The sequence below is a fragment of the Bos indicus genome, chromosome 15, assembly GCF_029378745.1.
Source record: "Bos indicus isolate NIAB-ARS_2022 breed Sahiwal x Tharparkar chromosome 15, NIAB-ARS_B.indTharparkar_mat_pri_1.0, whole genome shotgun sequence".
NCBI lineage: Eukaryota > Metazoa > Chordata > Mammalia > Artiodactyla > Bovidae > Bos > Bos indicus.
Window position 1 is genome coordinate 57,010,124 of NC_091774.1, and position 12,430 is coordinate 57,022,553.

General features: G+C 53.7%; 1 protein-coding gene across 5 annotated transcripts in view; it reads left to right on the forward strand.

Annotated features, from left to right (window-relative positions):
• MYO7A (myosin VIIA) overlaps positions 1-12,430 on the forward strand; it is a 104,447-nt gene that overhangs the window by 8,390 nt on the left and 83,627 nt on the right. For all 5 annotated transcript variants that reach the window (XR_011570900.1, XM_070803959.1, XM_070803956.1 and 2 more), the window contains one exon: positions 8,427-8,540. Coding sequence is in view for 4 of the 5 variants with exons in the window: in XM_070803959.1 (XP_070660060.1) it covers positions 8,427-8,540 (114 nt within the window). In the remaining variant the exon portion in view is untranslated. The remainder of the gene's footprint in view (positions 1-8,426; positions 8,541-12,430) is intronic.

Below are 12,430 nucleotides of genomic sequence, written 5' to 3' on the forward strand. Positions count from 1 at the left end.
GCTTTCTCTGAACATTTGTCCAATCCTGGGTGTGTACGTGGTCTTCTAGACTCCCCGGTATATGCTTTTCAAAGCCCCTTTTCTCTGAAGCACCTCATTCTCCTGTCTTTCTTCCGGGCTTTTTGAGCTTTTCTTTTTGGAGCTGTTTGCTCCAATTGGTGTTTTTTTCCACCCCCAGAAGGCAGTGGATAGTTCATTTTCCTTTGGATGTTTTTGACCCCTACCCCACCCCTGCCCTCCACAGCTACTTCTCCACCCTGGGGGTGTTCCTACTTGGGGAATAAAGACAAGCTTTTAGTACTATTCCTTCAGGGAGTCCCCAGACAGTTTAAAACCACCATAATTCTTTGATATCAAGGTCTGTTCTGTTCCCTCTGACCCCAGTAACCCCTAGCAGGATACAGGCTGCCATCCTCAAGGTGGAGGCTGGAGAAGGATGAGTGGGTTGAAGTACCACACAGTTCTCCTGCTGGGTTTCAGTCCCCTTTCTCTTCCTCAAGTGTTCCAATGGTGACTGTCAACTTGTGCATATTTTCTAGAGTTCTAGTAAAGTTGACTGACAATTTTTGCTGGGTTTTGGTGTTTCTGAAGAGTTCTTGGCAGAGTTCTCTACTCTTTGCTGACATCACTCACTGATGACAATTGGCATAATTATTTCCTGGAAGGTTTTTTTTTGGTTCCAGCTTGCTATGCATCTTTGGTTAGTTCCCTTTTACCCCTTCTGAACCAAAATCTCCCCATATTTAAAATTGGGGGAGGGGGGTCAGAACTGGACCATATGGTGATATAGTGGAGGTGAAGGTGGCACTGTAGTGTGTGAGGTGCAGAGGGAGTAAAGAAAAGGTAGTGAAGTGTGGGGCCCAGGGGGCACGTGGCCAAGTGCAGCCTTGGTGGCTGCGTGGGGTAGGGTGGGAAGAGGGAGGGGAAGCACTCCTGGTGGAGCACTCCGCCTCCTGGGGGGCCCTGTCCTGTGTGACCAGACAGCCGGAGACAAGCCTCGGGGAGCCATGAACCCTGGCTCTGGGAGGGAACCTGGTGTGACTCCAGAGAGGGCCCAGCAGCGTGAGACCTGCCTCCCAGGCCTGGGGTGCGTGCAACTTGCAGGGAAAGGGCCCACTCCCAGGCTCCAGCTCAGGAGCGGCCTGGGTACTCCGGGGTCGAGCAGCGGGTCTGGGTCAGGGAGGGCCAGCCTCTCAGTCCTCTACTGGCTCTCTGTCAGGGGGCCTCTCTCCACCAACCAGACCTATTTTACCATCTCTTCCTTCTTACCTCTGCTTCTCTGTGCTTTCTGTCCCCTCTTCGGGAACACTCTTCCCCCTCATGTCTGCCTGAAAAATCACACCACCACCACCACATGACTTGCTCAGTTAGTAATCACCAGCACTCATGCAGCGTTTGCTCTAACAGGCACTGACCTGAGTTACACACAACCTGTTTAATCCTCGCAGCACCTCCTGAGGTATTGTTAAACTGTCATTGAACTAATGAGAAAACAAAGGCACAGAAAGGTTGAGGACCTTGCCCAAGGTCCCACGGCATTTGAATGGCCGAGCCAGCATTAAACTGGTGTTGGTTCTAGAGTCCAGCCTCTTGGCAGCCATGCTATCCTGTCTCTCCAGGGTTAAACTGTTCCTTGTCTGGCGGTACCACCCTTGTCCATCCCCCAGGCTGGAAGCTCTGAGGACGGTATCCCCTAAGCCTTAGTCTGAGCCTGTGAAGGTTGGTTAAATGGACAGATGGAAGGATAGAAGCCCATTCCCCAGCCCTCCTTTTGTGTCTTAGGGTCTGGTTCCTGTTTCCATGAACTCCCCTGAGTGGGTGGGCAGGGAGGGATATGTGTGCTTGTTCTGGGCTTAAGTGGGGAAGGACCCCTGAGAGCAGTGTCCCTGATGGGGCCCAGGAAGTAGCTGGGAATCACTGCAGTCAGTCAGCTATGTGCTGGGTGGCAGAGTGCTGGGTCTTCAAGGCTAGAACGGAGATGGGGGTAGAAGGAAGGTCAGGTCCGGAGGGGCAGCTCCGGGTTCTGTGTGAGGCATCGCCATCTCTTTCCTTGCCATTCCCCTGTTCCCCACCCTGGTTTGCTTGTCTAGAGCAGAAGGTTGGGTCTTCCAGAATTCCAGACAATGCTGAGGGCCAAAGATGAGACCTTGAAGAGTGCGTAGGAGAAAAGAGGGGGAAGATAAAGCTAAGCAGGGAGAGCGGAGAAGGCAGGTGTAGGAGGAGAGTCACAGGGCCTGGGCATCCCATGCCTTCTGGGTGGACGGTGGCCACTGTGGCTTGCGGTCCAGCATGGAGTGGAGCCTGTGTGGTGGCCGGGACACAGGAGCCCGACTTGATGCCCACTGCCGGGTTAGTCTGAGCCCTTAGAGGTATCTGGCTGTCCTGGGGACCAGAGGCTGCCCTCCTGTAGGCCTCAGTGCCTCCTCTTTGAGCTGGAGGTCACCCATTGGGTGGCCTGGGAGGGTGGGGGAGGACCAGAGACAGACTCTTCCAGGCTTTCCCCACAGAGCCCCCTCCCCCTCCAACCTCAATACTTCTTTCCACCCTCACTCCCCAGAGGCAGTCATGGGACCAGAAAGATCTTTGATGCCGTTGGCCTTTAGTCTTAAAAAATTCACTAAGTGTATTGCGTTCTATTCCAAAACATCCCCACGTTTCTTTCTGTAGAAAATACACTGATTTTCTTCAAAGCTGCAGTCAAGGTGAGGTTCCAGGGGCCTCTTTTATGCCCAGCCCTGCAGCTCGGTTCCTGGGTGCCACAGGCTGCGGTCCCTGTGAGGCCAGCCCGAAATCCCCAGTGATGTCAGGTGGTCGGGGTCCAGCCAGGGTGGAAGGGGGCAAAGCGACCCGGGGGGGCCCCCTCCCAGTTCCCGCCCGCAGGCGTCACCTAAGCCGCCGTTGCCATGGGCCCGCGGCAGATGGCTGGGTTTAGGGTTCCCCGGTGCGTATGGGATTAGGTGAATTAGGGAGCCCGAGACGTGCTGCCACTGTAGCCGGCCGCCACCAGGCCCTCGGCGCCATGGAGCCTCCTGCCCACCCCGGCAACCCCGCGGACGCCGCAGACCCCGGCGACGTCGCAGAGGCGCGGGCCAAGCAGCCGGGCAAGGGCAAGTGGGCGCTGGTGCGCAGCCTGAACCAGGCGCTGAAGACATACGCGGTCCTGCCGGTGAGCCCCGGGCCGGTGCGGGGAGGACGCGCCTTTTAGAAGCCGGGCGGGCCGCAGGGTCGCAAAACCCCAGGGTGCATACAGACTCCGATCCTCCGACCCTCCCGTGCCCAGCGTGCACTTGGCCCCCTCTCTTCCCCTCTGAGCCGGGAGCTTCTGCAGCTGGAAAACGGGAGGTGCCCAGAGGGGATTCCCTGCCTTTGCCCTGGTCCAGAGCAGGGAGCGCTTCCAGGTGCCCTCCACCTACTAGCTGGTAGAAAGAAAGCGTGGCCTGTGAGGCCCCTCCTTCCCTGAAGGTTAGCAACCGAACACTTCCTTACTCACCCACCCCTCTGGCAAGTCAGTCGGACCATCTTTCCCACCTGTGAAAACAGGGCTAAGACCACCAGTGTCCCAGAGTGATTATGAGGATAAAGGAGGGGATGCCTGCGTGCTCTGGAGAAGGCAATGGCACCCCACTCCAGTACTCTTGCCTGGGAAATCCCTTGGAGGGAGGAGCCTGGTAGGCTACAGTCCATGGGGTCCGGAAGAGTCGGATAGGACCCAGCGACTTCACTTTCACTTTTCACTTTCATGCACTGGAGAAGGAAATGGCAACCCACTCCAGTATTCTTGCCTGGAGAATCCCAGGGAAGAGCAGCCTGCGTGCTCAGGTTCTTCAGTCGTGTCTGACTCTGTGCAACTCCATGGACTGTAGCCCGCCAGGCTCCTCTGTCCATGGTATTCTTCAGGCAAGATACTGGAGTGGGTTGCCATGCCCTTCTCCAGGGGATCTTCCCCATCCAGGGATTGAACCCTCTTCTTCTCGGTCTCCTGCATTGCACTAGGGAATTCTTTACCTGCTGAGCCACTAGGGAAGCCCCTAAGTGGGGGGAGAGGCAGGGATATGTCCTAAAACATACTGGTTTTCATTTCACAAACAGGGATTGAACCTCAGACCCTTCCCCAGGGGAGGAGGGAGGCCCAAGAGACTAAGGCCTTGCGGGGGAGTCAGTATTGATCTGATTCTGGGTTCATGCCTAGGGGGAAGGCAAGTGGACATCAAGGACAACTCCTCTTTGCATGGGTCTCTTATCTTTCCAAGCACTGACTCCTTCCATTTTAAGGCTGGGGAACACTAAGGCCCAGAGAGACAGAAAGACTTAGCCAAAGTCACACAGCATTGGTGACAGAACTGGGACCTGGATCCAGAACTCTTTACCATGGTTTGTGGTGGGTGTGGGCTAGGGTTGTGAAGTGCCCTTGAGGACATTTAGGCAAATCCATCTAGGAAGCCACTGTGTGGGGGCTGGGAGTTGCTCATCTGATGGTGGATAAGCTGTTACTTTCTCCAGTTTACATAGCCACACAGGGGCAGGAGTCTCACAAATGGAACTTTTGATTGGGGGAAAGCTCCCCAGTGGGGTTCTCCTGACAATGGGGTGGTAGGGTTGTAGGAACGGGGCCAGATGCAGTCACAGGCTGCCTGGAGTCCGGTTGTGGGGAGAAGCCAATGGGGCTAGACCTGAGCCCAATGCTCCTATCCTCTCCTCCCGCCCCTCAAAAAAGTGTTGTGTTCTTTTACATCTTCCCTCCTCCCCTCCGTCCTTCACCCATCAGCATTTCCTGATCCACCTTGTTTTGGGATCGGGCTCTGCCCTGCAGTTGTTTGCAGTCTCATGAGTAACTGATCTGATGAGTGGTGGTGGTCAAATTACTTTCTCTCTCTGGGCCTCAGTTTCCTCATCTGTAAAATGGGGACACTTACAATCCAGCTGCACTCTCATGCCCCAAGTACTTTCCATGGGACAGTGGTAACTGTCTTCTCAGAGGTTCTCAGCTCCCCGAGTCCTCTTGGAAGCCTCTTAGCTGCCGTTTTTGCTTCTTTCCTCAAGTTCAGATCAAGAGAAGAGAAAATCAAGTCATTGCCCTCCTGATGACAGTCCTTGGCTAGGAGGGTTCTAAAGTCACTTCTGTTTGCTTTGGTGCCCCCAGCTGGAGCTTCCAGTTTGCATTTTGAGTCCACTAAGCGTCTCCAGGCAGGAACCCTATTAGTGTTTCCTGTCCTGCTTGCAGAACAGGGCTCAGGGCGGGGCCCTAGGGTGGGGGTGTTGGGAGACTGGACTGGATTTGGAGTTTGCCAGTCTTGGACTTCATTCCTGGTTCTACCACAAAACACCTGTGTGACCTTGGGCATGGGTCTTGACCTCTTTGAGGAGATGAAGTAGAGGTGGAATCCTCTGTCGAAGTGTTGTGATGAGGTTCAGTGAGATGGTTAATTCCAGGGAAGCATGTCAGTCACTACTTGGCCGGCTGCAGGGGTATTGAGTGTGCAGAGAGCAATGTCCTGGTGCCACTGCCAGCCTCCGGGAATCAGGTAGTCTCTCTTTTTCTCTCTCACACACATGAACTCTGTCATGTGCTCCCTCTTACACACTCACACCCATGCTCACACACACACACTCTCACATTCTGATTCTCTTTCTCATTGAGAGAGTTTCTCTATGTTTGGTTCTGGGGAATCACAGACGGAAGACTCAGATCGGCCCTGCCCTCAGGGGGCTGCAGGCTAGCGAGGAGTGGGCACACACAGTGATGACCCAGCCTGGTGCAGGCTGTAAGGGGCAAGCCCAGGGGCCCAGAGTCTGGAGGAAGGCCTGGGTTCTCTTCTCAGGATGAAGTTTTTAAAAATGTAAATGCATCGTGTCACCCTCTCCTGCTTCAAAATCTTCCAGTAGCTTCTTGTCCTACTTAATGTCCAACTTCGTCCATGGCTCACGGGGCCCTATGTGCCCGCTGCCCACATCCTCCGAGTGCCCCCTCATCTAGCGTCAGCCTGGGGCTCCCCTTACTAGACCCTCTGCTTTCCCTTCACTGCTCTGTCCCCAGAGTCTGGAATGAAACTGGCCCACAGCAGGCTCTCCACAAATGTGCTCCAAATGACTGAACTAACTCTTCAGGGGGTGGAGAGGAGGAGGAAAGAGGTGGGGCAGTGAGGAGGGGTTGGGAAGAGTTGCTGTTTGCTCTTGGATAAATGTCCACTCAGTGGAAAGATGGGGAGGGGAGGAGGGGATGTGGAACAGAATAGCCTGGGCAGGGGTGTGTCCGGTGGTCCTGGGTCAGCACTTAGAGAGGGCAAGGAGTGTGGCAGGAAACATAGCTTGGATTTGGGATTAAAGCAGTCATGAGCATTAAACAGGGCAGTTTATGGGAAGTAACCATACAGCCTGGGCAACAGTAGATACTCAGCAAACACATGAGTTCTCCTCTCCTCCCAAAGGCTCTCCAAAGTTTCTTAGTTTTTCTGGGAGAAAGCTTGGGTTTGCAGCTAGCATGTTTCTAACATGTGCTGACCTCCCACGAAGGGAAGTTCATAGTTTCAGCTGGGGCTGAAAAGTGGTTGGTTCTGATGGGAACACGAAGCTGAAACAGTGGCAAGTTGGCTTTGGTACTCAACAAGCCCACCCCTCACTGAGGCATGTGGAAACTGAGGTTCAAAGAGGTCAGGGACTTGTCTGAGGTCCCAAGCAGGTCCCCAAACCCAGTCTCATCAGATCAGATCAGATCAGTCGCTCAGTCGTGTCCGACTCTTTGCGACCCCATGAATCACAGCACGCCAGGCCTCCCTGTCCATCACCAACTCCCGGAGTTCACTCAGACTCACGTCCATCGAGTCAGTGATGCCATCCAGCCATCTCATCCTTTGTCGTCCCCTTCTCCTCTTGCCCCCAATCCCTCCCAGCATCAGAGTCTTTTCCAGTGAGTCAACTCTTCGCATGAGGTGGCCAAAGTACTGGAGTTTCAGCTTTAGCATCATTCCTTCCAAAGAAACCCCAGGACTGATCTCCTTCAGAATGGACTGGCTGGGTCTCCTTGCAGTCCAAGGGACTCTCAAGAGTCTTCTCTTGAGAACTATCCGGGAGAAATATCAATAACCCAGTCTCATAGCCCAGAGCTATTTGCACTGGGCCATATGGGCTTATTTCATTGTGAATCAATTTTAGCCGCTGTTACATTTCTAACTGCCGCTTGATGTTTTCATTAGAATGTCCAGGTTCTTTTACCCTCTAGGGAATTTGGGAACCACCAAAAAGAACACTCTTCTTAAGATTAGAATAAAATTCAGCTTTTACCTCCAGGTGAATAAGAGTCTATGAGTCCTGGTTCTTGCCCGCCTCTCTTTCATCAGTCCTTCCTTCCTGCCTGAGGGCCTTTGCCCTTGTCATTTCCTCTGCCCAGAATTCTACCCTTGCTCTTTCCTAGCCTGTCTGCTTCTCGCCCTTCAGGTCTCAGTTCAGAGATTTCCTCCACAGAGTGGCTTCCCCAGCTACTGGATCTCTGCTTGGCTGGCTTGGTCATTCTCCAGCATTGGGATCACTGTCATCACCACACTACAGCTATCCCAAGTGACTATTACTTGCTCAGGTGCTTGTTTTCTGCCTCCTTCCAACCCGAATGTACTTCCTCAGTATTTTTTCTGGCTCCTCCCAACTAGAATGTGGACTCCATGCTCACTGCTTGATCCCCAGCATTTAGATCCATCGGTGCCTTGTACCTAGTAGGTGCTCAGTACATGCGGGTTTGATGCCAGTGCTGAAAGGTAGTTCTTCTAAATCCATTCTCTGACTCTGGGCTGTAGATGTGGCTTCCGTGCATGCTCACTGAGCATGTAGTGAGAGCCAGGCTCTGTGCCGGATGCTGCAAGGGATACAGATGTGACGCTCTGCCCACCCCCAAGAGACACTGTTGGGCTGTCCCCACAAGCCAGGAGACAGTGTGGCTGAGAGCGATGTCCACGTGTGTCACGGGGCCCAGCAGTGTCACTGCAGGGAGGTCATAGCTGTGACTGTGAGTGTTGACCTTGGAGGTGATGGAGGCTGTTTGAATGTCTGGGGGAACTACTCCTTTAGGACGGAGGGGAAGTGGTTTGGGTGCTTCGGTGTTTCTGCCTAAACCTCAATGAGTCTACTGTCCCTGTATGTGATGTAGAGCCTTGGGGAGAGCCGGGCTTTGGGCAGGCCTGGGTTTGAAGCTGCTTAGCTGTGTGGTCTCAGCTGTTCCCCTCTCTGAGCCTCTGCTTATTCGTCTGTAAACTGGGGACAGTCATGACACTGTGTAAGTGCCCAACCGAGGACCAGGCACCAAGGCTTCCACGAGAGCTGGTTCTCTTTCCTCTTCTGTGGTCGACGCAAGAGCTGCTGGTGGTCAGGGTGGGCACAGCACTGCTCGGAAGGTGTTCCTGATGCCCCTCTCTGCTCACCTGGGACTCTCTCACCCACAGGGTGACTACGTCTGGATGGACCTGAGATCCGGACAGGAGTTTGATGTGCCCATTGGAGCGGTGGTGAAGCTCTGTGATTCTGGGCAGATCCAGGTGGTGGACGATGAAGGCAATGTGAGTAGCCTGTTACCATCCCGCCCCTGTGCCTGGACAGGGGCACAGGCTGGTGGTGATCTGACACAGGTACCTAGCAGGGACCGGCCTCAGGGCGGTGGAGACAGTTCCTGGGCCCCACTTCTGCCTCTCAGAGCTCCCTTCCTCCATGGAGCTTTCCTGACAGCCCCCATGAGAAGGAACCTCGCTTTTGCCCCACGATACTTGTTCTAATTTCCATAAGTACTTCGGTCCATTCTGCCTGGTATTAGAGATGTGTGTCTGTGTGGACGTGCGAGTGTATATGGTGGGGGCAGGGAGGTGGCACTAGCCTGGGCGCTCCTTAGGTTCAGGGATGCTTTGGGATCAGAGAGACTGGATTCAAATCCCATCCTGCCCACTTGACGCCCAAGCTATGCAACCTTGGCCAAATCTCTTTCCCTTCTGAACCCGTTTCCCTTTCTATAAAATGGAGATAACGACAACTATCTCACAGGGTTATTGACTCAGAAAATGGGGAGGTGCTCTGAAAACAGCCAGTCTGGTTCTGTGGGGTTACAGCATCAGATGAATCCACTGTCCACCCCAGTGATGCCCAGGAATCAGTCTAACAGTTGAACCCTTTATCTCTTGTGACTCTGAAGGAAAGGGACACTGGAAGTGTAAATTTCAGAGGCAGTGAGAATGGGGCCTTGGGGATGGAAGGAAAGGTCTAAAGTCAGGGTCCAGTCTTAGAGAAGATGGGTGGGTGGCCTGGAAGAGGGGAAGCCTGGGAACTCTGGATGTGTGTTCATGGGCATGACACATGTGTATGTGGCGGGGGCATGTGTAAATGTGGTGTGGAGTATAAGGCTGTGGTTTGGTAGAGATGTGAGGGACCAGGGAGATGCAGTTCACTATAATTTGGGTTGTACCCAATGCTTTGGGTGGTGCTGGGGACATAGAGAGAGTCCCGTCTTAGCCTCCAAGTCTGATGGAAGTGAAAGGGTGCAGTGACTTGGAGAAGAAGGCTCTGCTGGGGGTTGGTGTGGGCTCTGGATCCTAGAGGCCCAGTACTGGCTGTGGAAAGGTGGGGGCATCACTATTATTTATCCCTGCAGCCTCCAGAGGTACCAGCTTTGGGGTTTGCAAAGCCCTTTGACCCAAGTTCTGTCTTTAAGTCCTCACAGTGTGTGTGAAGGGCAGGGAGGACAGCCTCTGTGACCTCAAGGGGAAACTGGAGTCCAGGGAGGGACCCCAGGACCACTCACACTAGTGAGCTAGTGAGGGATGCTGCGTGAGGGGCCAGAATCCTGGGCCTCAGGCCCCGTGTGTGTGATTCCTCTCCTGACATCTCAGTGGCGACTTTGGAGCTCCGGTTCTGTTAACCACACTTTTGTCCCCTGGGCTTTAAAAGCAGAGTGCCGCAGTGTCATCCCACAGGCTCCAGTTCCAGGGCCCTCTAGGAAGCCCCTGTGAGGTTGCAGGTGCAGAACAGGTGCAGAATCTGGCTGGCAGCACAGATAGGTCCAGGAACCAGCCTGGAACCCCCGGGGTGGGGCCCAGGAACTCTGCCTGCAGGCTTGAGTTTCACCTGGGTCATGTTGCATGTCAGATGGTGTCCCGTAACTGTGTCACCAGATCCCAGAGATCCACTCCCACTCGCCCCCACAGAGGCTCTGAGAATGGGGGCTGCAGAGTGGGGAGGAATGTGACTGACTGGCTGGGAACAGGATGGGGCCTGCGTTGCTTCGGTGGTGCTGGGCCCCGGCAGGTGGAGGGGCGGCGGTTTCTGGCCTCTTCTTTCACCAGTTTTTCCCACTCCCATTCCCTCCCTGCTCCACCTCCAAGCTATCATCTTTGACTTCTCTGTCTGCCACAGACTCCCCCAACCTGAGGCCAGGTGAGTCACATCTGGTTCCCTGGAGCACGATGAAGCTCTCCCTAGAGAAGTTTCTCTATGAAGATGTGCTGAATCAATGAGAGGCCACGGTTCCCATCTTCACTGAAGTGCTAATACTCTGCTTTTGTCCAAGCCATTCTTATCACTGAACATTCCCTTCTTCCCCTCCTCTGCAGAGCACATGGTCCCTGTCTCTCTGAATTCATTGCCAGGTCAGCTCTTTCCCAAATGTGTCCCCAGGCCCTCTGTGTCTCTCCCTGGTATACCTTCAGGGCCAGGCCTCAGTTTCTGTCCTGGTTACACTTTGGTCTGTGTGGTAGCTGTCTGTGGACATTGACCTGAGGGGTGCTGACCTCAGCTGTGTGACTCTCCATGCAGGAAAGGAGTGGGGAGAGGCTCAGCTCTGCCATTTAACTGAGCAGAGCACTCTACCTCTCCAGTGTACAGCCTCACTGTAAAACAGGGCCAGTAATTCCATGATGCAATGTTAAGAGGAACAAATGAGAATATACACCTCTTTTGCAACAAAAACTAGAAGGCGTTAGAGTGATAATACCCAGGATTGGTTGATCAGTTACCAGGTACTAGGGCTTTTTAGATCTGACAGGAGTGAAACAAAAGTTGACCATTATCATATCTATTAACCCTCCCAACATCCCTAAGAAAAGGGGATTGTTATTCTCATCCCCATTTAGTAGATGAGGTTGTAGAGGTTCAGGGAAGCAAACTGACATGCACAGGGCTATGGGTCTTGCGGAGGCTGAGCTACCTCTTAACTCTGGGCTGAAGTGTCCTGTGGAGGAATTATGGAAACAGGCTGGGGTCGAGTGGGGAAGGCAGACAGCCTGCCTGGCAAGGTGTCCCCTCTGGCCCATGCTAGGGCCTAGGACCAAGTAGGGAAAGGGAATTTTCCAATTGGATCAACTTTTATCAAGAAATGGGATGGAAGAGAGGAATGTTCCACCCGGGATTGGAAAGTCTAGGAGGGTTCTCTGATCTCGCCATCCAGCCCATTCACGTCAGGGCTGTGTGAGGGCCTGACCTGGAATGCAATGCCCCTGGCCCAGGAAGTGCCTTGAAATGCCAGGGAAACTGGAGTCATTGGCAATGGCTAGCCTGTCCTTGAGCTCTTTGAGGGCCTTGGTCTTCTGATCCTGTTTTCTCATGTAAAGTAAGGGAGCTGGAATAGGGGACTTGTGGGCTCTCTCCATGACTAGGACTTGGCTTTTAATTCAGACTTGGTTCCTAGTAGTCAGAAGTCAGCCATCTGTTCATCAGGAATTCTCTGCCCTGTCTTTGTGCCTGGCCCCTGTTTGAAGCTCTGTGAACCAGGCTATAGCAAACATGGAACCTAACCGCCCAGACTTGGGGAAAATTGAGGGGTCAGGGCCAGAACCGTGTTCACACAATGGTAACCCAGTGTGACCACTGCCTTGCAGTGGGAGACCCGGGGTGTGGGGGTGCCTAGAGGAGGCCCTGACCCAGCCGTGGGAACCCTGACTCCTGCCTGGTCCTCAGGCTCCTATAGTTCTGGTATTTGGGAATAGGGAGAGGGACCCAGAGGTCTTTGGAGGTTTGACCCAGGTTATAGCCATACTACAGAGCACAGGAGCGATTCCCATTTCTCTGAGAGGTGAGGATTGTGAGTAGAGGGTGCTGGAGACCTCTGTGAGGAGGTGAGGATTCCAACAGTCAGAGGAAACCAGGGCTTTGCAAGCTCTGTGAACAAGCCAAGGCGATTGCCCAGATGAGCAACCATCTGCCACCCCGTGGCAGCAGGAGATAGTGCAGTAGTATTGCACTATCCGAGTAACTTTTTGTACTACTGTTTACTGGAGTTTGGATTTGAGGTCAAGTCTAAGTCCAATTATTACACTTTTCACTCCATCCTATAAACTGACTGGAGGGACTAATCCCTTTTATGACCGCCACAAGGTAGGGCCAAAGTCCCTGCCGTGCCCACCTCTAAGGTCTGCAAAAGAGAATTTCCTAAGAGGAGGAAGAGCGCTCCATGGAGGTTAAGGGTAGG